Source organism: Dendrobium catenatum, unplaced genomic scaffold (assembly GCF_001605985.2).
Source record: "Dendrobium catenatum unplaced genomic scaffold, ASM160598v2 fragScaff_scaffold_621, whole genome shotgun sequence".
Lineage (NCBI taxonomy): Eukaryota > Viridiplantae > Streptophyta > Magnoliopsida > Asparagales > Orchidaceae > Dendrobium > Dendrobium catenatum.
The window spans coordinates 10,685,362-10,709,431 of NW_021319083.1; the positions used below are offsets into that span (position 1 = coordinate 10,685,362).

A 24,070-nucleotide genomic window follows, 5' to 3' on the forward strand; every position below is an offset into this window, starting at 1 on the left:
CATTCATACTTGGTTAAAGCAACAACAACAAACTATGTAACTATGTAACTCACCTTGATCTGTTAGTTGGAAACTTTGACTATAAATCAAGAAATCTTGCGTTCAAATCTTATGTATAAGGCATCATGTTGATCCCTAATAGTAATGGTGAAGAAATGTCTAAATTGAAAAGCTTCAGAGGATGTTGAGCACTCAGCCTAGGCAAAAGGTTTCTCACAAACTTTTCCTCCTAACCATATGGCTCACAAATAGGGAGTTCAGCTTCAGCAATTGACTTGATAGATATTCTCTAGCTAATCCATCAATCCTCCTACAACCAATATGGCCTAATCTGGTATGCCATTTACATAATCTAAATTGTTAACAACAAGCATTCAATCAAAGGAAACAAAATAACATACAAAAGTAATATGATAAAACTATTAACAAGATATTAATACAAAATATTGTTCAAATATTAATCCAATTAATTATTTTCTAAGAAGCAGCATTTTTACAACTACAGCCAGAGTTACTCTACTTACTCCCAATTCTGTTTGCAATGCTCCTTTACCAAGTGGAAACTACAATAATCTACAAATCCTATTCTATCACTAGTCACATATATGGTTATTATTGTATGAATAATCAAGTCAGGTAAGGTCAGATATAGATACCTCATTGGACTAAGAATCCTTATCAAGCAAAGGAAAAGCTTCCCTCTGACTAACAATCATAGCACATCTTCATTGACTTGTTTTTTCTGCCCAACATGTTTGCCTTGATTGCAGTTGTAGTCTCTCACCTTGTCGGTAAGCTTTGCCTTGTCAAGCCTCAACCTATTGACATCCTCAAGCTCAAATTGGTGTGAAATGTCAGAGAAATTTCTCAATGTTGTCATATTCAACAAATACATGCAGCAATATACAAAATACAAAATAGCCGTATTCAAAGTAAAATTTTAAAATTCTTGAAGAATTTCATGAATAGAATGACTAAGGTTTCGTTTGAGACGGCTTTTTCATTGCTTCTTAAAGCAGCTTTATAATACAAAAGTTAAATTTTTTTTACTAAAAAACTGCTTTAAGAAGCAGCAAAAAAACCGTCCCAAATGAAGCCTAAATCAACTTGAACTTGAAGCCACAAATGGTGGTCGACTAGAAACTTGACACAAACGAATGATAAATAAGGGGGTGGGATCAAATACATATCATAGAGTATATTTGTCGTTAGTTAAATTTGATCAAGAACGATCTATCACAACTAGCTCATCTAGCAAAACAAGGCTCTCAGTCACTGCAATTTTTTCCAAACCTCTAACCTCCAAGGCTTGAAGATTATAGCTGAACAGAAGAGGACCAAAACATTTCATGCACATCCTTCTCTACACCTAGCTCATCCAAGGCTTAGATTTGGTCGGAGCTACATGTAATCATTACAATAAGAAAGAACTTAATCACAAGGAAAATTCAATATATAACAAAGAAAATATTTAAAACAATTGCCATCCGTAGTCATTTGCGTTGGGGCTTTAGGGCACCCATACCAGTATCTTAATACTAAACATGCCAGTTCAATCCTTTATCATGCAAATCAAATTATCCTCAAATCTGCAAAAATTATAACAAAGTCTAACCTGTCTAAAAATTTTCAAAGAAAAAAAAAGGAGCTATTGAGCTAGCAGGATCAAGTTGAATGAACCTTAAAGAGCTTGTCAACCAACATATATGCCTCCATATCTTCTTCTGCGAATAACAAATCATTCCTAATTCCTCACTAAAGTCAACTAATGCCGGACTCAGTAAAAGAAAATCAAAGACGCAAACAGTTTTAAAAATATAAAATGAAATGACACAACCCAGACTCATCACAAATCACAGTCCTTTCCAGATAATGATATTCTCAAACCAAAAAAAAAAAAACAGAAGCAATAATCAATTAAACAAAGAAAACAGAAATAAAAAAAAAAGTAAAAAAAAAAAAAAAAAAAAGTGAGAGCCGGATGCAGAGGTTTATCGACCAATTCCCGCTTTGCACCCTCGCCACCTTACCTGTCCAATCATTTTCCGAAATCAGAGACAACAAGGCAAGGAAAAGATCGATAAACCGCTGCGCCCAGCAATCACCCGAGCCAGAAAAAAAAAAAAACTATACAAAGAAGAAATAAAAGAAATTAAATCCCCTGCGAAGGATAGAGATTAGACATCCCATCAAGCTCGTCCCGGCTTCTTTACCTCCCATGACCCCAAAGTCGCCATGGCACGATTAGATCTCAGAATGGAAGAGAGAGAGGGGATTCCGATTTTGGAACCCTAGAAGAAGATGAAAACTAATAAATTTGTGTGCGATCATGGTGACGTTGGGTGCGTGCTTGGCTTAAATAGGCGAGAAATGATTGCGAAATTACGATATTGCCAATGCTGAATCGGACGGTCGGTTTCTTTTAGCGAAAAGGAGAAGCATCGGCTGCCTCTACTATGAGATCTTGCCGTCTTCGGCATCAATAGGAATCTTTTGATTGATTTGGAGAGAAAGATGCTGTGCAAAAAATGTGACAGATTTTGAGAGATGTGGACTTTGTAATTGATGTAAATTAACGGCTCTGATTTACTGTTAGTCTAAGTTGGCTTAATTTATTTTAATGGAGTTCATTAGGAGAAATTATTACATCCAGTCAAAAATCGAACGGTCCGAATGTATACCGAGCAATACCGAGTCCAAAATACCGATTTTTAGGTGACATAGTGCGTGGTTATTGATCTCTGAACGCATTCGGACACCGAATTTAATAATTGCTCATTCATTAGAGCACTGCCCATTCGATTTCTCCAAGTTATTTACTAAAAATTATTATGGGAGGTCATTGGACGGCTCCGAAGACAAATCACGTCACTTTTATTATGTATCGATGATGTGTACCAGGTGACGTGACGAGTTATGAACGCACAAAATAATTTTGCCTTATTCTCAGTCAATACGTTATATAAGTTTGAGCAAATGTAGAGGGTGTAGGTAAGTGAGCAAGCCAACTTGTGAGTCAGGTAGGGCAAAACTCAATCAATGGCTCATTAGCCGAGCTCGATGAACCAATGAGTCAAATTTAAACTAGTTCTTATTCAACTTGCTATATCACAAGCTAGCTCATTTAAAAAATATTGATATAAAATATATTTAGAATATGATAGTGATATATCATTAAAAAAATATCTTGATCGGGCATGAATATCGAAGCAAAATCAAATTAGAAACTTCAAAAAATAAATATGGGACTATCTGAACTATGCTTTTAGCAAACTTATAGTCGTATTGAACGTGTTGGAAATACAAACCCAACAACACCAAATTCTACTCAATCCGAGCCCAAATTAGTCTGAATCAAATACCCAAAGCAAACTTGGAAGGTTCAATTCATAATTTGGATTACCAAACAATTTTCAAACGTGACATGCTTATAGTCGAATCGAGTGGCTCAACTAGATGAATCCAACGAGACTAAGATCGTTAAATTTTGATATCACTAAGACATTCAAATGCCCAGAAAATAGTCCATGATCAAGGGATTCAACATCGGCTGTCCATTCAAACTACTCTCAATTTATCCTTGATCTTCCTCCTATTTACTAGTAATGTCACTCTCATAAAATTATAAATATAACCCAAATTTCTCATGAGAGGGAACTCAAGCAAGAATATAAGAGAAGAAAAAGAAAGAAGAGAAGTGAGAAGAGAAACTTGAGTTCTCTTGCAACCAGACTCCTCGACCACTACCAGACTTCCACCTGGCAGCCGATCGACGACGAACTTCTATATGACACCAGAGTTTTTCCTGACTAACGACTGACGCCTGACGTCAAACTTCTGCTCGGCTTCCAACTAACGACGGAGTTCTGCCCGACCGACAATTGTCGCTAGACTTCTACCATCCGCTAACTAACGCTGGAGTTCTACCCAACCGCCGACTAACGCCGAACTTCTGCACGACCGCCGATTAACGTCAAAGTTCTACTCGACAATCGACTAACACCAAATTTCTGCCCGACCGTCAATTAAAGCTGGATTTCAATCCGACGGTTGATTATTATAATCTGATCATCCTCAATTTTAGGGACGAGATAGTCACTTGTAATCCAGTCAAATACTAGTGGAATTATTTAACCTGAGCGTCGGCCCTACTGGTTTTTCCCTTTTCCAGGGTCTTCCATATAAAATTATGGTGTTATTTTTTTCTTCTATTTGTGTGTTGAATATCCGTACAATGCTTAGATTAAAGTTTCTAACTCTATCTCCGCATATATTCTAGCCCGCAACAACTAGCATTTGAGATTTTAAGTGTAAAGTTGTTAAAAATATTTGAAAACTTATATTTCATTTTCATATATTTAGTAAATTATTATTTTTCTTCTAATTTCTTATTCTTTTTATCAATTTATTATAATAATAACTTGAATCATAATTATTTTATCTCTTTTATAATAAACAAGTTGGCTCGATCTTGTAGAATAAAGCTCGAGCTCAAACTCGATTACTTAATCCAGCTCAAGCTCAACCTAGAGATGACTCGAGCTCGACTTTACTTGTTTACAATTTTAAGGGCATGTGATTGTTTGAAGTTATGATATACAAGTATGAGAATATGGTTATAACATATAAATATAATATTTCTATATTATAAAAGTATAAGATAAATAAAAATAGGATATTTCTTTGGTCACCATTTATTTAAATGAATTGATTTAGATTATAAAATTCAAAAAATTGATTTGATCAGGTTATTTTTCAAATTGATTTAAACTTAATCAATTTTTATGTTGATCAATTCAATTTAATTTTAGATAAAAAAAATATAATTATTTTAATTATGAACTTGATTTTTTTTAATTTATGACATGTATTAAGAAAAAAATATTAGTTTGATTTGTGGAATAAATAATAGTCATAGTGATTTCTTATGACTTCTTTACTTCTAATTCATGGTTTTTATTAATTTAAATTTAAAGATATTAATATAATTTTATTTTTTATAAAATTTATAAAAAAAACAATTAAAAAAATTGATGAAATTAAAAATTACAAATAATAATCAAACTAACACTTCAACATTCGATACTAACTAACTAAATATGATAGGTTCAATTCGATTATCGAAACAAGGCACACCCTTATTTATATATTAAATAAATACAATTCAAATTGTAGAAATATAAATATTTATTTCTCATTAAAATATGAGAAATAAATCTTAGTAAATGTATTATCAAAATAATATTTCAATAATTGCTTTCAAAATTTAAATCATTTATTATTCTCAAATTCACTTTTTATTACTTCATTCTCATCATCACTATGTGCCCAACCCACGAACAATTATTAGGTCCGTTGATTAGATGTAGCTCTACATTCGGTCACCACTGAGATCGCGTCATGTGCTCTTACTCTTACCGCGCGGCCCGACGACTTGGCCCGGACCGGAACCCGGGAATGCTATGTTCGCGTATTGCTAGTATTACTCGGTATTGCTCGATATTGTTAGGTATTGCTTGGCAATAACAAGAAATACCGCTCTGAGAAGACCAATACCAAGCAATACCGAGTTTTTCTAGAAAAACTAGGTATTGCTCGTTATTTGTCTTCACATAATGGTATTTCTCATTATTGCCGAGCAAAATCGACAAATACCGAGTAATACCTAGCAATACTGGGTTGTCATGAATTTAAAAAATGCACGTGCGACATACCCACTATTCGTCGGGTCAGGTCCGCAGTTTTATGCCTACTACGTGGCGCGATCTAAGTGCCATCCGAACATAGCTCTACCTCCGTTCACCGGAACAAATAAAAGTTCCCAACCCACAACACGCTTGTCTAATACTTATTATCATTATATATTTAGGTTTCATTTTGGATAATTTTTTAATTACTTTCTAAAACATCTTTTTAGTATAAATAACTCCCAAATTATAATTTTTTATATAAAAAAACTACTTTGAAATTAGTAAAAAAATTGTCCCAAAAAAAAACCTTAATATAATACAATATGATATATTTGAGAGACATATTTGATGTCTGTCAGTCACATCATACACAAAATAAAATACAAATTTTTTCAAATTAAAATTTTTTTAGTCATCACAGCTAAAGCTACGACGAAGATGGTTGTTCACATATAGCCACATCTTGTCCACATGTCTGAAATAAATAAATCATTGGCTGTTTATCATCTCTAAATGTACCCTCTTTTACAGCCTTTCAAATGATTAATTATTATGACGCCAAACATCATCTGGAGACCAATCAAAATAAGATACATCACCTCTTTGCCCAGTACCACGGCTCAATACTGCTTGGTACTGCTCAATATCGCGACTTAGTACGAATGACGTGAGGCATTCTAATTGGTCTCCAGATTACATTTTGCATCCAAACTCCGCACAAAATAATTTCTTTCTTTCCAACACTATAAATAAGATATTGAAAGACATTTTTTGAGAATTTTATGATATTTTCACCTTTAAAGATATTAGAGGATTCTAATGCTCATCTAATTTAGGTAGCTCATCTTCTTGTATTTATTGGATTTAGATTTCTCCGTAGGCTTACTGTCTAACCTAGCTAGGCAAATAGGACAAGAAATAAAATTTAAAATAAATAAATAAAAAAAACACTTCCAATTTGCATGCATAAAATAAAAAATTAGAATTTTTTTTTTCCATTGAATCAAATTTCCTTGAATTCAAAATCCATATATTTCTCCCATTTAATATTCTAAAAACTTATGAAATATTTTTATATTCATACTCGATTGAAATTTAAGTTTTATTTGGGACGGCTTGTCTTACAGTGAGCCACTTTTTAATACAAATTTTTCTAATTCAAAAAAATAAAAATTTTATATTAAAAAATTACTTGATAAAATAATAAAAAATTTATCCCAAACAAAATCTTAAATACTTAAATTTAGATAAATATAATTCATCAAAATAAAAAAATATATGAACCTAATTTAAAAAAAGGACCACCTTACCTGCACAGCATTTAAAACATAAAAACAAAATATATTGAATAAAAAATTCTTACATAACTTATAGATGACTTGAAAAAATCTAAATCAGCCTGTTGCCTCTTCATTCTTCTTTAGTCTCAATCTGCCAAGAAACCAACCCTTCACAGAAAAATGATTAAACGGGAATAGCATATAGGACGAGCTACTTATGAAGTGCACAGTGCCACAGTTAGTAAAGAGTTGAACCCTAAACTATATGCAAATTTCTCCAATTCAAAGGTATGGATAGTTTTTTCAACTGATGCACGGCAAGTTGAAGGACGGGACCTCCACAAAGATACTACTAAATAGTTGTAACTGCCGAAGAGCAGGAAATCAGCAGAGAAAATTATTAGGTCCGGTCATCGGACGTAGAGATACCTGATACGTCCGGACACCAATAAAATATTAACATGTGGAATGTACACGTGTCCGTGAAATTTTAAGTCAAGCATATCAAAAGCGCAGATAAAACTAGTCAAAGCGCAGTCAAAACACATTCCACGAGATAAGTTTTAATTGGATGTTAGGTCCTGTGAATGGACCTAATAATTTTCCATGTAGGAGAACCAGATTCAGAGATCTTGACTATCGACCCCGCAAGCCACAGGAACCGAATCTAATTTAGGAACATCTACATGAACGGCTGCTGTAGTGCTACAGCAACCGCGTAAGCATTCTTCAGCAATGTGGCCACGCTGCAGGAACACTTTCATATTCCATCACACTAAGAAAAAAGAAAGAATTGATTAACAAGCAGTGGAGAAATATAGTTTAGTTTGGGACAGCTTTTTTATGGCCAAAGTAAATTTATAGTGCAAAAAAATTAATTTTTATACTAAAAAACTGTTTTAAGAAGCGTTAAGAAAGCCGTGCCAAACTAAACCTTAGTTATTACATACAACAATAAAGCGAAATTCTACAGTCACAAGCCACGAAGTAGGATATAACTACTCATAAGAAGCCCATTATACTTTCACAGCAAAATAGCAAGCTAAAACAATCTAATAATAGTACACAAAATCAATTAAAAAGTCAGGATGACAAGACATACGCTCATAGGAGAAAACATGTGAAATCTACAATTATACCCACCGTTGCTTGGTTTGGTTGGTGGGTGAGTACAGTTGGGAACCCTTAACCCGTGTTCGATTCTCCTCGAGCTGCAGTGCCTCTTAAGTTGGTTATAATCAAGTGCGGGTCAGGAGGTTTTTGGGGTGGCTGCATCTTCTAGATCAGTCGAGAATTTGTCCCGCCGCCAAACGCCCTTTCAAGGGTAGCAGCGGGTGGATACCCCGTTCCCAAAATTGAAAAAAAAATCCACAATGGTGTGTGTGTGTGTGTGGGGGGGGGGGGGGGGGGGGGGGGGGGGGGGGGGGTTCGAGCACAGGCTAGAAATCTTGTGACTAGCCTGCATCATCATGAATTATGTCGCAATCAAATCTTATCTATTAGGATTGCTTTTATCAACAACTATTATGCTTGTTTCATGCAATCATCACCAGCCATATTGTGCTCCAATGCTTTTTGACTTTGCATAAAATTAATCATAAGCATCATTAAGCTGTTTTGTTCTTAAAATCTCTGATATAATTCATCAACCTGTCATCCTTGAAACATGAAAGCTGATAAAATTTTTTTTGAAATACTGGAAGCCTCGAGTGATAATATAAAAACTAAACTTCTTTCAGGAAATGGCCTTGAAATTTCTGAAACTCAAGAAAGCTCTGCTTGATTGTTAGTAAATGCAATCAAGGAAAATAGAATAGGGCTTAAACAAGAAAGTGGATCTATATTTTTATGGAATTGTTATTCAGTCCACGAGTTGAATTAATTTCATTGACTTGCTATACCATCCAAAAAATGCAAATTACATTCGGCTAAGTACCATTAAAAAAGAAGAGGAAAATTGTTGCAAGATTTATTGAATGTTCACCACAATAACTAAGAGATAAATGAACATTTAAGACCATAATAAATAATCCTCATGAAGCAAATAATAACAATAAATAGGTGGGAAATACATGCAACTAACCTGTTGACAGCTTTTAATAAAATTAAAGTAACATTCACATATTTACACTCTTCAATAATCACAGCGGGAGCTGCAACAAGATCCTCTTTTGACCAAGCGACACTGCAAAGATAATACAGAACATATTTTTAATGAATATGCATATGAAAAAAAATAATTACAGGTTCAGCAGGAAATATAGAGGTCAAGCATTATATTAAGTTGCCCTTAGTATTCTGAAGCCATATTTGAAAAATGACAGTAAAACAATCATTTTCTCATCAAGAAAAGCGGAGAGAATTATGAAAGACAATAGGATTAATGTAATGAACTTTAAAAGCATCAGAATACTAGCATGAATGCTACCTTTTTAAAGTGAGTCCTCAATTGGAAAATCTTGTCAGCTGCTTCATTATCATTTTATCCAAGAAAGAGATAGAATGAAGTCTTTCTAACAGAATACTTACCCTACTTATTTCCACGGCTCCCTGTGACATTGGTTGCAAATAAACTGAAATATTTGAAAGCACAATACCGTACTATTTTGGAGTAGAAGTTCAAGAAATTAGAAAAACAGAAAAACAAGGAACCAAGCAAAATTGGATGTAGAAATCAAAATGGAAAAGCAGATTTGAAAGAACCCTTCATTCGATTAAATCGGCTCAAAGTTCAGCTTCTTTTACAAAGATTCAATTCTGTATGTTGTATAAATCTTTTGAACTAAGGGTGGCTTGCCACTGCCAATTCGAATTTTGCCCATCAGGATCATATGACATCTTCAGATGCACTACAAAAGAACCAAACAGCCAAACCAGCAACTATTTCTAGCAAAAAGCCCACATAACCAACGAATCACCTGGTCTTGGGCCAGCCACCCCCACCCCCCTTGTCAGTGGTCAGTCACACTATGTACATGAAGGCTGTAGCAGCCGATTTGCTCTACTCTTCTCTTCTGTATTCATAACTTTGCCGATGTTACTGGAGCAAGGCAGGAACCCTTCTGAGATTTTAAGAAGGTGCCACCGCATAAGTCTCAATCAAATTCAAAACTTTTTCACAATATTTCACTAGCAACATTAGGACCCTACTTCCAAATCTTTCCTCTTCCTTCCCGTCCTGCTTATTAGCCGTTGGCCATCTGGATCCAAACTTTCTGGGGGATCCTTGTTATAGATGATAGAGTCATCCAAAGCATATAAACGAAGAGCAAGAGATGACAATGTGGCTGTCCTTGCTGCAGCAGTAAGGGAAGACCAGTACCACCATCCATTTTTTAAATAGTCAGCTTTGATCATGTCTTCAAACAAGACAGTAGCTTGAACCAACTACAAAAGACAATAGATATACTTGAAGTTCATGAAATTTTCGACTTATGAGTTAAAGAATGCTAAATGAGATCCCGTTCATTAGAAAAATATTCTAAGGTAAATAAATGCAGCAATATGATCAGCTAAAACCAACAATCCCTCGTTTATACAGAAAACGAAAAAAAAAATTAAAAATTTGTGGGAAAGGTACTAAAGAAACCTAGTTGTGCTGCCAATATGACAATAAATGTACCCACTTTTAGGTCAACAAGCAAGCATCAAGATCCACAACTATAATATAATTCAGTTTTTAAATATGTTCTTTTCTGAAGAAAGCTAGACATTAGCTTTCTTATACCCTAGCATAAATTAGCAAATCTAGCATAAATTAGAAAATCTTGTTGTAAAAAATAGCTTCCTATTATAAAAATTTCTAGAAATCATTAACCAAACGAAAATGTGGTTGTACTCTAAAAAGCAAAGTAATGAGAAAGCTGCCTCAAACAAACACTTAATCACAAAATAAAAATTAATTCTTTAAATCAATCAAAACCTTACAAACAAACAAAACTCTAGAAATTATGCAATAATATTTTCAAAATTTTGCTCTAATAATGTATTCTTCATCAAACATATTACGCATATACATTTTAATATAATAGTGTGGCTGAGCACAAAAATCGTCATCAGCTTAATGTTGTTCGTAATTTAATACTTCAAATAGGGAATGCAACCTTGATTGCTTTCTATCACATTGATTAGTTTTCGTCCCCTCGATAAACTTTCATCTCTTCTAATTCCAACCAACCTATGTTTTCTCAACCACCACGGATCTTTAGTTCCCTGCTTTTTTCATGCATTTCAATCGTCAAAAAACATTCTTAGTGCCATTCTATATATATTTCTCGAATATTCTAACACATAAAATGGTCATCCTATTACTCAACATTTATATATTTCAAATGATGTTATTTTCATGAGGCCATTTCATTTTTTTCTCCTCCTTTTCCTCCTCCGAGTCATCTCCACCTCCAATTACTCTACTTACAAAAGCTCCTCTTTCTACATCTACAACAATACAGGTTTACGCTCGACAAACCTAACTTCCTTATATAGCAACACCTCCATCCATTATTAGATTCAACTAAGAAAAAGCACTTGCTAATGAATTCTCTAATATCTACAAACTGATTACCTTATGAAAAGTTAAAAAATAATTTATAACTCATCCTATACATTCTTATATGACATTTTACAATCTTCTCTTCTTTCATACAATTTCCTTATCTCCATAACCAAATATATTCCTAGTACATATCGAAAAATACTGCAAAATCCTCTCTAAAACTAGGATATGTGATGTAAGCAAGGAATGGGTCAAAACAAGTTGAGTTGAAAAATTTTGTAAGTTCTACTTGAATCAGCTCATTAATGAGCCTCTTCTTATGTTTCAAGCTCATAAATGCTTTCCTCTACAAGATATCAGCTCATTAATATCTAGTAGAGAGCCTTTTTAGCTCATAAATTGAGGTTCATTTCCCCATTTGTTGTCCTTTTGGTTCCCGTGGATGGTTTCTTGGTTTTCCGTGCCTTGGCTCCTTGGTTTACTCGGTTGGCTGCTGGTTTTCCGTGCTGGGTGGCCTTTCCCGTGCCTTTGTGCTTCGATTCCATGCGGGCCTCCTTGGTTCTTGCGGCTGACTCTTCGGGTTCCGCCTGGGCTGTTTTCCCGTGACTTTTTTGGGGCTTTTCCGCGGCTTTGGTGCTTTGTTTCCTGGAGTTGACTATTGGCTTTTCATATTCCCTATTTAAATAAGCTTTTAAATTAATATTGTGGCTATTTGTATTCCCCTCTCATGCCTATATATAGGGATGTTTTGTGTATGTAATGTTAAGTGAAAATGTGATTTTTGGAAGCTATAACATGCAGGTTTGCTTGGAAAAGCTTGCGAGCTTGTTCCATTCTCCTTCTCATCTCCTCTATGGAAATCTTGCGAGCTCTTTCCACCATTCTTCTCGGCTTCTAACCTCTTTCGTCTCTCCGCAAGTATCCACCTCACCTGTATCCATCTTCTAATGGATGAAAGCTTCTTTAGGTGTTTGTTTTGAAGTCATAAATTTAACAAACATTTGTAAGCGTCAAAGTTTGTAAGAGTCCTTGTTTGTAAGTCCTTTTATAATATTAAAGTTGTGTTTTGTTTTGTTAGTTATATTTTGTCAAATTTTTGAGTATTTTATGTCTTTCTATCATCCTAGAAAGAGTCTTTGTTTGTTGTGATAAAAAATTTGGGTCCCTTCCCAAATTTTTTATTGCATTAATTTTGTATCAGAGCAAGTTAGAAAGTCCTAGGTTTATAAGTTGGTTTGTCAAGTCAAGTCTTATTGTGTAAATCTTGTAAGTCTTGTAAGTCTTGTGAGTCTTATGTGTAAGTTTTGTTTTGAGTGATGTTGATTCTTGGTGTGTCATGATAGTTGTGCGTCTTTCTAGGTTTGTGTCTTAAGTCTTGTGCCTTTCTAAGTCAAGTTAAATAAACATCCAGTGGAAAGCAAGCGAGAAAGTAAACCAATGGACCTCGCCACAAGAAAGTTCTTTTGACCCAATTCAGATCAAGCTTTTCAAGATTCAAGTGCAGCTACATTCAAGTGCCGAAAATTTTGAAGCAAAAAAAATTCAAGAATTGGATGCACCGTCCTTGCCTCCTCCGAAGAAAGCAAAAGCTAACTCATCGGGAGATGAGTTCTCAAGAAGGGGAGTCTGATGTAGGCAAGGAATGGGTCAAAACAAGTTGACTTGAAACATTTTGTAAGTTCTACTTGAATCAACTCATTAATGAGCCTCTTCTTATGTTTCAAGCTCATAAATCTTTCCTCTACTAGATATCAGCTCATTAATGTCTAGTAGAGAGCCTTTTTAGCTCATAAATTGAGGTTCATTTCCCCATTTGTTGTCCTTTTGGTTCCCGTGGATGGTTTCTTGGTTTTTCGTGCCTTGGCTCCTTGGTTTCCCCGGTTGGCTGCTGGTTTTCCGTGCTGGGTGGCCTTTCTCGTGCCTTTGTGCTTCGATTCCATGCGGGCCTCCTTGGTTCTTGCGGCTGCCTCTTCGGGTTCCGCCTGGGCTGTTTTCCCGTGACTTTTTGGGGGCTTTTCCGCGGCTTTGGTGCTTTGTTTCCTGGAGTTGACTATTGGCTTTTCATATTCCCTATTTAAATAAGCTTTTAAATTAATATTGTGGCTATTTGTATTCCCCTCTCATGCCTATATATAGGGATGTTTTGTGTATGTAATGTTAAGTGAAAATGTGATTTTTGGAAGCTATAACATGCAGGTTTGCTTGGAAAAGCTTGCGAGCTTGTTCCATTCTCCTTCTCATCTCCTCTATGGAAATCTTGCGAGCTCTTTCCACCATTCTTCTCGGCTTCTAACCTCTTTCGTCTCTCCGCAAGTATCCACCTCACCTGTATCCATCTTCTAATGGATGAAAGCTTCTTTAGGTGTTTGTTTTGAAGTCATAAATTTGTCAAACGTTTGTAAGCGTCAAAGTTTGTAAGAGTCCTTGTTTGTAAGTTCTTTTATAATATTAAAGTTGTGTTTTGTTTTGTTAGTTATATTTTGACAAGTTTTTGAGTATTTTATGTCTTTCTACATCCTAGAAAGAGTCTTTGTTTGTTGTGATCAAAAATTTGGGAAGACCCAAATTTTTTATTGCATTAATATGGATGGTAAGATGAGTGTTATATTTACACATAAACAAGGGATTTGATTACCTTTTTCTTTAGGGTTATACCCATTTCTTGTTGATGGGTCTTTATAGTCAAATTTGATCTTGATGATTCAATCAATCAATAGAAAGCTTGGTTGGTTGCCAAAGAGTTCATTTAGGTCTATGAAATAAATAGTTTTGACAGCTTATCCATAGTTGTTGGGTATAACTCTCTTGATTCTCCTCTCAATAGACATCAATGAATTCTATTATAAATGGCTGAGCAATGTATTCTTTTATGGCGATCTACTGGAAGCCATTTAGGTGATTCAACTTCCTGGATATGAATGTGCAAATACCTATCAAAGGTAAGTAAGTACATCCTAAACATATAAAATGCGGTTAATCCATTTGTGAACTAAGCTATTAGTGCAAAATTTGGTGAGTACAACCAACTATCGTTAAGAATTTCATCTTTGAACAAAAAAACAAGCAAAAGAGGCAAAATACCACAGAGAAATTTTACCCAAAAAAATAGTTTTTGTAATTGGAACATATTTTGTTAAACCTCTCATAAGTACCATATTCTAACTTTTCTCTAGTGAATATACAACAATAGGTTCCATTGAATGAATAATCGATCCAGATCCCAAAAACAATAAAGCTTTAGAATAGCCATGGGTGATCAGATCAAATAAAGCAGCTCGATAAAAACCTATACCTAGAGCTAACATGAGAAAATTTAATTGAGACATTGTAGAATAAGTTAATTTTAGGGGACAAATCATGTTTGTTTACTTGGGAAGGCTATATATGGCCTTAAACAAAGTTCAAAGGCATGGTTTAATATATTATAAATGGCTCCTAGTTGAAATTAGCTTTCACAATAGGACCACAGATCATTCTTTGTCAAACATATTACCTTAAGCTCATCATACTTGTTATTTATGTTGATGACATCTTGCTCACTAGAAGTGATCATAATTCATCTAAGGTAAAACCGTAAATTAATAACTTAAAAGGTATTTCATCACCAAAGAAATAGAGTAACCGAAGTAATTTTCTTGAATTTAAAAATGCAAAAAGGGTAACATTATCTCAAAGGAAGTATGCTACTAACTTGCTGAAAAAGTGATCTTCTTGATTTCTTAATAATGAAGAGCAACTAGATGACTATCAGTATCGAAGATTAGTTGACAAGATGTTTTATTTGAGTGTTGATAGTTTGATATTTCATTCACTATTGAATTTTTTAGCCAACACATGCAAAATACAAAACAATATTTTGCAAAATAAATATGCAAATTCCTAGGTAACTTAAAAAGCCTATCAAAAAAGGGTTGCATACTAAGAATGAATACTTTAAAAATGAAGCTTTGATGCTATCAAGAATTTATGTACTTTTTATTTTATTTGAACAATAGTATATTTTGTTTTCTTTTCTTTTTTAGCTATCCAATGATGGGAAAGCATCCAATGATCATGGTAGGTAGTGCATATGGCTTGGTAGACCTTTGGTTTGCTGGCTCGATTGGTCTTCCGCCTGTTTGCTGGTGCCTTGGTTCCGTGAGCTGCTGGGTTGATTTTCCGAAAAGGGCTTTTGGAAATCCTATGGAAAATAATGCTTGGGATGATGTGTGCATTCATAAAGGTGGCTTTTGGCATTCCTTTTCTTTGCCTATAAAAATGAGATGATGTTGTGTGGAAAAGGCAGTTGATATTTGTGAGCATATTTGCTATTAACCTGCGGGTTTATTCGGAAATCCTGCGGGCTCTTTCCAACCTTCTTTTCTCATCCCCTCCGGAAATCCTGCGGGCTCTTTCCACCCTTTCTTCTTGGGCTTCTAACATCTTTCGTCTCTCCGCAAGTGCCACTCCATCTGTATCCTTCTTCTCAACAGTGAAGCAACTTTAGGGTGTCGTGTCTTGGTTGATTTGGAAGCATTTGGGACAGTCTTGCTGTGGTGGACCATCGGTTTGCTAGTTCTATGCACTTTACTTATTTAACCTACAAATTCGATGCATGTGAGGAACCCGCTCTGACGGTTGTCTGAGGATAGCGTCTTTTTAAGTTTCTTTATTTCTTTAAAATCTCCTAGCATCTTTTGTTGTGTTTGTCAAGTTTTGGGTCGTTTGCGTTTATCTAATAAAATTTGTTTTAAGTTCTACTCATTGTGTCAGTTTTCTTCTTGTGTGTCTATTGTGTTCAAGAAATATAGGGTCCCCTATATTCCTTGTCTACATCAAGCTTTCTCTGATGGCGATTATATTAGCTTTATTGAAGATAATAAGTCTACTTCGGGATGTTGTATTTTTACTTGATGAAGCCTTGTCATCAAGAAAAATAAGAAATAATCTTTAGTGGCCAATTCTATTGTTGCAATTGAATACAGAGTTATGACTCACTAAACGTATAAAATTATGTGGGTAAATACTATTTTAGGAAAGTTTAATTTTCTCTTTACTTAGCCTATGACACAATACAATGAAACCATACAGTCATCTATATTGCCCGCAATCATGTTTATCATGAATGAACTATACACATTGAAGTTGATTATCATTTCATATGGGATTCCATGCTTTACAAAAAGATTATTACTTTAATATTTCAAGTTGTGAATATATTGCAATTATCTTACAAAGGCCTTGAGAAGTCTATTTTTTTTTATTAATATAACAAGTTGGAGTTGAGATGTATATAAGATCTAGCATGAAGAGGGAGTGTTGGTATATTAAAAAGAGTAATATTCAGGAAAAATTATATTTAGAGAATATCCTAATAGGATGATATATTTTTATATCCACATAAATAGGAATATTCTCCTAATTATTTATTTCTTGATTGTGTTAATCTTATTTTTCTATTTATAGGTGAATATATTCGATCAATGGAAGATACACTAAATTTTAAGCTCACAATAATCTCGATTAAGGTTTTCATTGCCTAGCAAAACCAAGTTCATCACAACCAATCACAACCCTTGTTATGGCGTAGAGAGCATTAGATAGAGATTGTAAGCAATGAATTAACTTAGAACAAGGAATTGTGTACAAGTTATAGCGCTTACAGATAGTTGACAAAAATATGAGTGTATCAAATGCAAATTTAAAAAAATATGAAATAGATAATCATCCAACAATATTGATAAAAAAATAATTTCTACGTGCGATTAGTTTAATTATCTTGAATCTATTTAACTATAAAAGGGATATATATGATAGAATAATTCTAGAGTTGGTTAAAATGAAAAAATGACTGTAATAAGAAATATATTTGAGACTTAAATGGTAATTTCAAGGTGCAATTAGGTAACCCATGTTATATGGTTTACTGAGATTAATACAATATAGAAATAAAAAAATCACTTATAGCCAAGTTAAGTGTCGAAAAAATGGAACCATTAAGATGGTTGTGTGACAAAAAGATGCATAGATGATAAACAGAGTAATGATTAAATTAGAGATAGCACCTAATGAAGATAAGATAGTAAAAAATAAACTTAATTACTTAAACATGTACATTAGAGAGTAGAAGATATACTAAAAAGCAGATAAATAGAATTTTTGGAATGATCTAAAGGAGAAAAGATAGACACGAGGTAATATGGACAGAAAATATGCAAAAGATGTGGGCAATATAGATTAAAACCTTATGCAGCACCCAATAGTAATAAATGAAGAATGAGTCATAAAAACATTCAATAAGTTTTTAACAATAATTTATGCTGCACGCCCTATATCAAAACACTATAAATATAAGAACAATGCTAACCATAAATGCTAGCAGTTTAACAAACGATGAAATCGGGTGGTAAATAAGCTTTCAAGTTAGTATTTCAACAAAACCAGGAATGTCTCACAAATTATTAGTTTTCTGAAATATAGTACCACAACCATTTGACTATTACCATGTAAAACATCCACATCCTGCAGGATTTTTATGAATTGCCTTCATGTCCCAAGAACCATAAGATTCAATTTTTTAAATTAACAATTTCATAAAGAGACGGCAGAAATGGGCTGCAGGATAAATAAATAAAAGATAGTTACATTTCAAGATGCGCCTCACCTCAAATATTGATTCTGCTGACTTAACAAACATCCTCCATGCACATCTCCTGAAAAAGCACGCTTTTGAAGTTCTGATTGCTTCTTCAGGCAAAGCTGCATCCATATCAAGTAGATTCATCTTCAGACGCTTTACAACTTGAAATATCTTTCCAAACATAGGTCTTAATGATGGCTCGGGAATTGTGTAACTTCGAGAACCTTTTAAATTTTCTGATTTACCAAATGCATGGGATGAAGTGCTTTGAACCTCAGTATAACCGGATGCAGGCACATCATTTTGCAAAAAACACACGTCCTGATCATCAGCAGTCCCATTATGAAGCACTCCAGGGACGTTCCGGGGCCCTTTTTCAATATCATTGAGTGTCATAACATTATTAAAAGCTTCCATGTGATTTGAGATACCCTCATTTACAGAATCATTGGCAAGACTATTTTTATCAAGGACAAGTGTTGGGTCAAGGAATAGCTTGGCGCAACCTGGAATAAGGGAGGGAACCCCTTTTGAACCAATAAGACCAATCTCCTTAACCAACTCTTTGTTTGAATCATTTGTGATGAAACTTTTACTAACCTCGTCAAGGTCATATGGACATTTTTTCCTTTGAAAATTAACTAACTTCAAGCTAATGTCCAATTTTCCATTTTTAATTGACTCTGCATTGTCCAAACCATCATAATGCTCCTTCACCCTGGTGGCCTCCCATCTTACTCCTTTATTTTTTACTGGATCTTCACATTCTTTGCCTTCATCAGATGCAGGAATACTAGAAGTACACCTTCCATCATTATGCCCTTCAAGTTCTTGTGAGGTGGAAAAAGTCTGATGGCAGGAAATACAGTGGTGGCGAGAAGGCCATACGGGCTCCAGACACTCACATCTGTACATTCTATCATCATGACAAACTTTAGCCTTCTTCCCACGTCTTTTAGGAATTCCATTGCCTTCAGTCTCCGAAAAAGGACCATATTTTTTTTCAAGAATACTAGCAGCCTTTGTATTTAATGAGAAAGGAGCTACAAAATCTTCACAAATGGAAGATTTATTTGATGGCAGCTGAGATTCACGGGTAACGCAATTATGTTCCGGATAAAATCTAAGTCTTTGCCACGGTAAGATGCATTCCTTTAATTCTCTTTCTTTAGGTTCACTATCTCTTAACCAGCCAATAAGTTTTTCAAGTTCTGAATCAGATTCAAATATAACAATTGAGGATGAACCATATGCACTCGCATGCATATCATAGCCAGATGTGTCGTAACAATGAAACAAGCCTGATGGTGCCTTTCTCCTCAAAACTGAACCTCTTGAACCTAAATTTTGTGAACGCTTAGACTGAAGATACAACTCCTTAACTTGTCTCCTCTCCTGTGCTATCAGCATACTTCCATCTACAACCAGCCATGACCGTTTGCCAGGCCTCCCAATGATCCAATACAACTGATCAAGTGAATCCCTCCCCAAGAACTCCCTCCTCAAAGATGCCATCATAAGTTGTGATTCCATACTAGCAATAGACTCCTGCAACTGTGATATCTCTTTTTTCAAGGAATTGACCTCGAGGTCACAATTATCAGAATCAAATGTACTGAAATTAATATTCAAGACATTTCCTTGTAAAGTAGCATTTTGATGAAATGTGAGCGAGTTCTGCAATGGCATTTTCACCCCAAAACTGTTGGGCATTGTAACAGTATGGTCACTAAAAATTGTCCCGCCGTTATCAGGCAACAAACACTTCCCAAGAACAGCACCTGCATTTGACAAGTTTCCGTTCTTCTCAACATTGAAGATGTTTCTTTTATCTAAACTATCATTAACGGCATACATGTGCTCGCTATGTTCAATGTTTTTTATGATTTTTTCTGCTTCTTGATCATCTTTCCTGTTAGAAACATTTACTAACACCTTGCGCAATGGAAGCTCAACATCAGCTGCTGTTCCACAATCAATAATATTTGTGCTGCTTGGAGAACAGGTCTGAGACATATTACCATTTGAATGTTTAACATTGGCATTCTTTGAAAGCTGGTTCATTTGCAAGTTGGCATCAATTTGACCATTCTCCTCAAGGGAACTCTCTAACTGGATAGGTATAACTTTCACAGCAGGAATAGAGGAATAGTGCATTTTGTTACAAAAATTTTGTTGCTGCTCCATCAGTCTACCATGTGTTACAAGCATGGCAGATATTGCATCCTCCTTCACTGTACCTTCAACCCCAACAGATTTGCTTGTGTAGTCTTTCACAGTTCTCATTGCCAACATTTCCTCCTTTAATTTTAAATTTCTCCACTCAGCTGTGAGGGAACGCAGTTTCTGATGGAGATCATTTGACCGATCCGTACACTGCTCAAGGTGCTCACGAATAAGCAGAGAATTAAGTACTTCATCGCATAAAAACTTCAGTAAAAATACTCTCTGCAGTAAGAAAAGGATAAAATGTCAATATCATTCAGCTGAAAACATTAAATTTATTTCAGGATGTGAACAGGCATCATTTGCAGAACAGAGTAACAATATATTCAATCGTCATACAATCACAATAACATATAAATGCACTATTAGCATGACGTTAGCTCAAGCATATCAACAATCATTGAAATCTTTCATGCTAACCAAAGCTTCACATTTTCTTGAAGGTTGTGGAGTCTGATCTTGATTGTTGACTCAATTCCCTCGGGCAATCCCTTCCCTACTGCTAAAAAGTGAAATGTTTTCTAGGCTAAAGCAAATTAATTATTTTTCGTAACCACCCTTGCCTTTTATTTAAAGGATGTCATCTTCTGTAATTGTAACCAAATAATAGGTAGTTTAATCCATGAGGTCATCAGCATACAACAACAACAACAACATCAAGCCTTTGTCCCACTACGTGGGGTCGGCTACATAAATCCTTTTTCTCCATTGTCCTATTAGAAGTCAAATTCACGTTTAAATCTAATAAAGAAAGATCATTTCTAATATTTTCTAACCAAGTCTTTTAAGATAACCATCTACCATTCTTAACATAAGTCAAATCTAATACCTCTACTTTCCTAACCGGGTCATCGGAAGGCCTCCGTTTTATGTGATCAAACCATCTAAGACGACTCTCTCTAATCTTATCTTCCACGGGAGCAACTCCAAACTTTCACATATATCCTCATTTATGATCTCATCAACATAGGAGGATTAAATTTGAGATCACATAAATCTTTATCTTTTATGATCTTCTTGTGAGTCATACATGCTTTCCTTCACTTCGGTTCTCAAAACACCTTACTAGTAATTACTGAACTTTGTTTTGAAAAATTAGATACCGAAATTAAATTTTAGTTTCCTTATCCTCAACAGTTGACACCACGTTTTTTTATATATAATCATTTACAATGGCATTTTTCCAAGTTATTCCGTGCGTCTCTCATATTTAACAAAGTTGCTGTACTTGACTTGTGCTTTCTTTGATGTGCAACATCAAGCTCCAAGAAATAAATAAATAAAAACAAGATCTAAAAGAAATTTATTTAGTTTCCCTTTAATGACCACAATAATCCCTTACAAGAAACTAAGTAAGTGTTTCCTCAAAATTCCAAAATCTAACCATAATTATATAAGGCTATAAAAAGCAAATCATCCTGAACAATAGAAAACCTTGATTTAAAGCAAACCAATGATCATATAAAGTGAACTCAGTTCCAAGTAAAATTGAAATATCAAATATGCAAACAAAGAGCAAACACCAACAAATAGATTTTAGAAGATACAAAAGATAATCTATTACGATTCGAAATATTCATTCCATGATGACACAATTTGCATATTCAACCACTAAACATAGATGACAGCTTAAGTCAGATAAATATATAAAAAGAATACCTCACGCAATTATCAGTTCACATCATAAACTATCCAGGAATCTAAAGTCACACATGAACATGAAAGAATAAGAAAAGCTAAATTGATCCTTCAGCTTTCCAGACATGTGAATTCAATTCCGGGTATAGAAACAAGTAGAACTGACATAATATGCACTAAACAATAAATGAGACGGCATTAGAACATAAATACTATAAATCTCAGTATTTGTAAACAGAACCCATCAAAATTCTTCGAACAAAAGATATGAAATGCCAATATCAAACCTTGTCAATGCTTAGTTCCCAGTATTCTTTCTGCTCCAATGATGTTACCAGTTCATATAAAGCTTCATGAAAGGCTTGTGTTTCCTCCCCCAAAGGTCTTCTTGGCTGACAATGGGGGGGCTGAGCACTTGCAATTGTATCTTTTATTTTAGTTTGACCTGGAACACAGGATGGACAATACCAATTTCCTTCTGGAATCCGAGCAAGTGGAGGGTTTAAACAATAAGTGTGGTACTCAGAGTCACAAGCATCACACAAGAGTACGCTATCATCATCTTTATCAATTCCACAAACTTTACAGACTCCTTCTTCCCAAGGAGCTTTAGGTAATTCATTGGTATTGAAGAGTATGTCTTGCAATTCCTTTTGTGTTTCAGTGCTTTGTTCAGCAAAAGATCGGTCAGCAAACTTCTTCACTAGGTACAGCACCTGAGCTTAACCAAAAGCATAAATACAACAATGAATCAAAACGCGTTGATACCATTGGCAGTTCCGCCAGTGAAACTAATAAAAGCCATGAAATGAATCAAAATATGGTCAAATTCCATTTTCTTCGATGCTTCATCTATCTCACGCATAAGTGGACAAACACACATGTTAAAGCAAGGCCTTAACGATATCTTGAAAGATAAAAGCTAGACTCTGAAATCCTATTGCAGATATTTAAGGGCTGTTGCTTTCTATTTTAACGAGTGCTAATTAATAACCTAATTAGCTTTAGACATTCTGATGTAGGACTAGCATGTGAAGATTTGTATTATGAAATTAAAAATAAGTTAAATTTAAAATCAGCAAGCTATTAATCATGGGATGCTTAAAACAAGTTTCAAACAAATAAAAAAGGCAATTCACAAATAGCAATTTACCACAACCAAATTTCTGGAATTCAAGAAGGCTAAATCAAATAAACAACTTAACTAAGATGGGCTGGCAAAAAGATCCAACATTTAACATAGATCAGTCACTACGAGAACCATGCACTTGATGATTTAAGAAGCTAGCGCATTTAAATTAACATGAAAGTAGTAATGCCACAGAGAATTGGACTTCAAAGCTATCTACTTAAATGTATGAAGTAAGAGTAGAAAAACTTAGGTATTTACGTCGCTGGGAAGCTTCCTTCAGATGTGGTGGGGTTTCGGCCAATTGATCTTCAAATGGTTGCTCCGTAGTGCCTTCCGTGTGTCTTGCTTCACAATGAAGAAGAAGAGATGATGGCTGAAATTTGGGAGGGAAGCCATTGTTTTTGCTATTTGGGGGAGATTAGGAATGGTATGAAGTTAATTAGAGTGGTAGGGCTTAGGGGAATGGGAGAAGGGAGAGAGTGGGATTGGAAAATGGAAATTTTGTTTTGGGAAAGGGAAAAGATAAAGTTAACTTTGCAATTAATGGGTCAACTTCTCATTAATTAACTTGAAGAGTTCCAAGAGTGGGCCAATCATGGGTAAAGGGAAGAGGTGGTGGATTTTCCATTTCCCAACTAGTTTTGAGAATGAAAATAAGGAGAGGCAATTAATGGGTCAATGATGTAACACGTAATGCATGGAAACAAGAACTGCTTGGGGATTTTAATATAAGACTATTAAAACTTTGCGGGTTATAGAATTAATGCTTACCCAAGTTAGGCTTTCAGAATTATCAAATCAAAATTAAGTAAGGCATGCGGTTACAACTAGATTAATGGGACAATATCAAATTGACAACATAAGAATAGAGAGAGTAATGTTATGGAAAAAACAATAATCCACGGCTAACAAATAGAACTTTTCACCTTGGGTTCCTCACTCACGCTCTTAACGGTGGGGTTTTAACGGAGGAAGATTGAGAGCAAACCG

At 34.7% G+C, this 24,070-nt stretch overlaps 2 protein-coding genes across 2 annotated transcripts in view; both read right to left on the bottom strand.

Annotated features, from left to right (window-relative positions):
* Positions 1-2,362, bottom strand: part of LOC110113386 (enolase 1, chloroplastic) — a 41,710-nt gene extending 39,348 nt beyond the window's left edge. Inside the window, exon 1 of the mRNA XM_028695144.1 lies at positions 657-2,362. Coding sequence (XP_028550977.1) covers positions 657-661 — 5 coding nt within the window. The 5' untranslated portion in view covers positions 662-2,362. The remainder of the gene's footprint in view (positions 1-656) is intronic.
* Positions 2,363-8,963: 6,601 nt separating this feature from the next.
* The window catches only part of LOC110113390 (methyl-CpG-binding domain-containing protein 9), a 69,651-nt gene continuing 54,544 nt past the window's right edge, over positions 8,964-24,070 (bottom strand). The window contains exons 8-11 of the mRNA XM_020845953.2: positions 22,236-22,664; positions 18,109-20,532; positions 9,399-10,357; positions 8,964-9,155 (exon numbers count right to left, since the gene is read on the bottom strand). Of these exons, the coding sequence (XP_020701612.1) occupies positions 10,109-10,357; positions 18,109-20,532; positions 22,236-22,664 (3,102 nt within the window). The 3' untranslated portion in view covers positions 8,964-9,155; positions 9,399-10,108. The remainder of the gene's footprint in view (positions 9,156-9,398; positions 10,358-18,108; positions 20,533-22,235; positions 22,665-24,070) is intronic.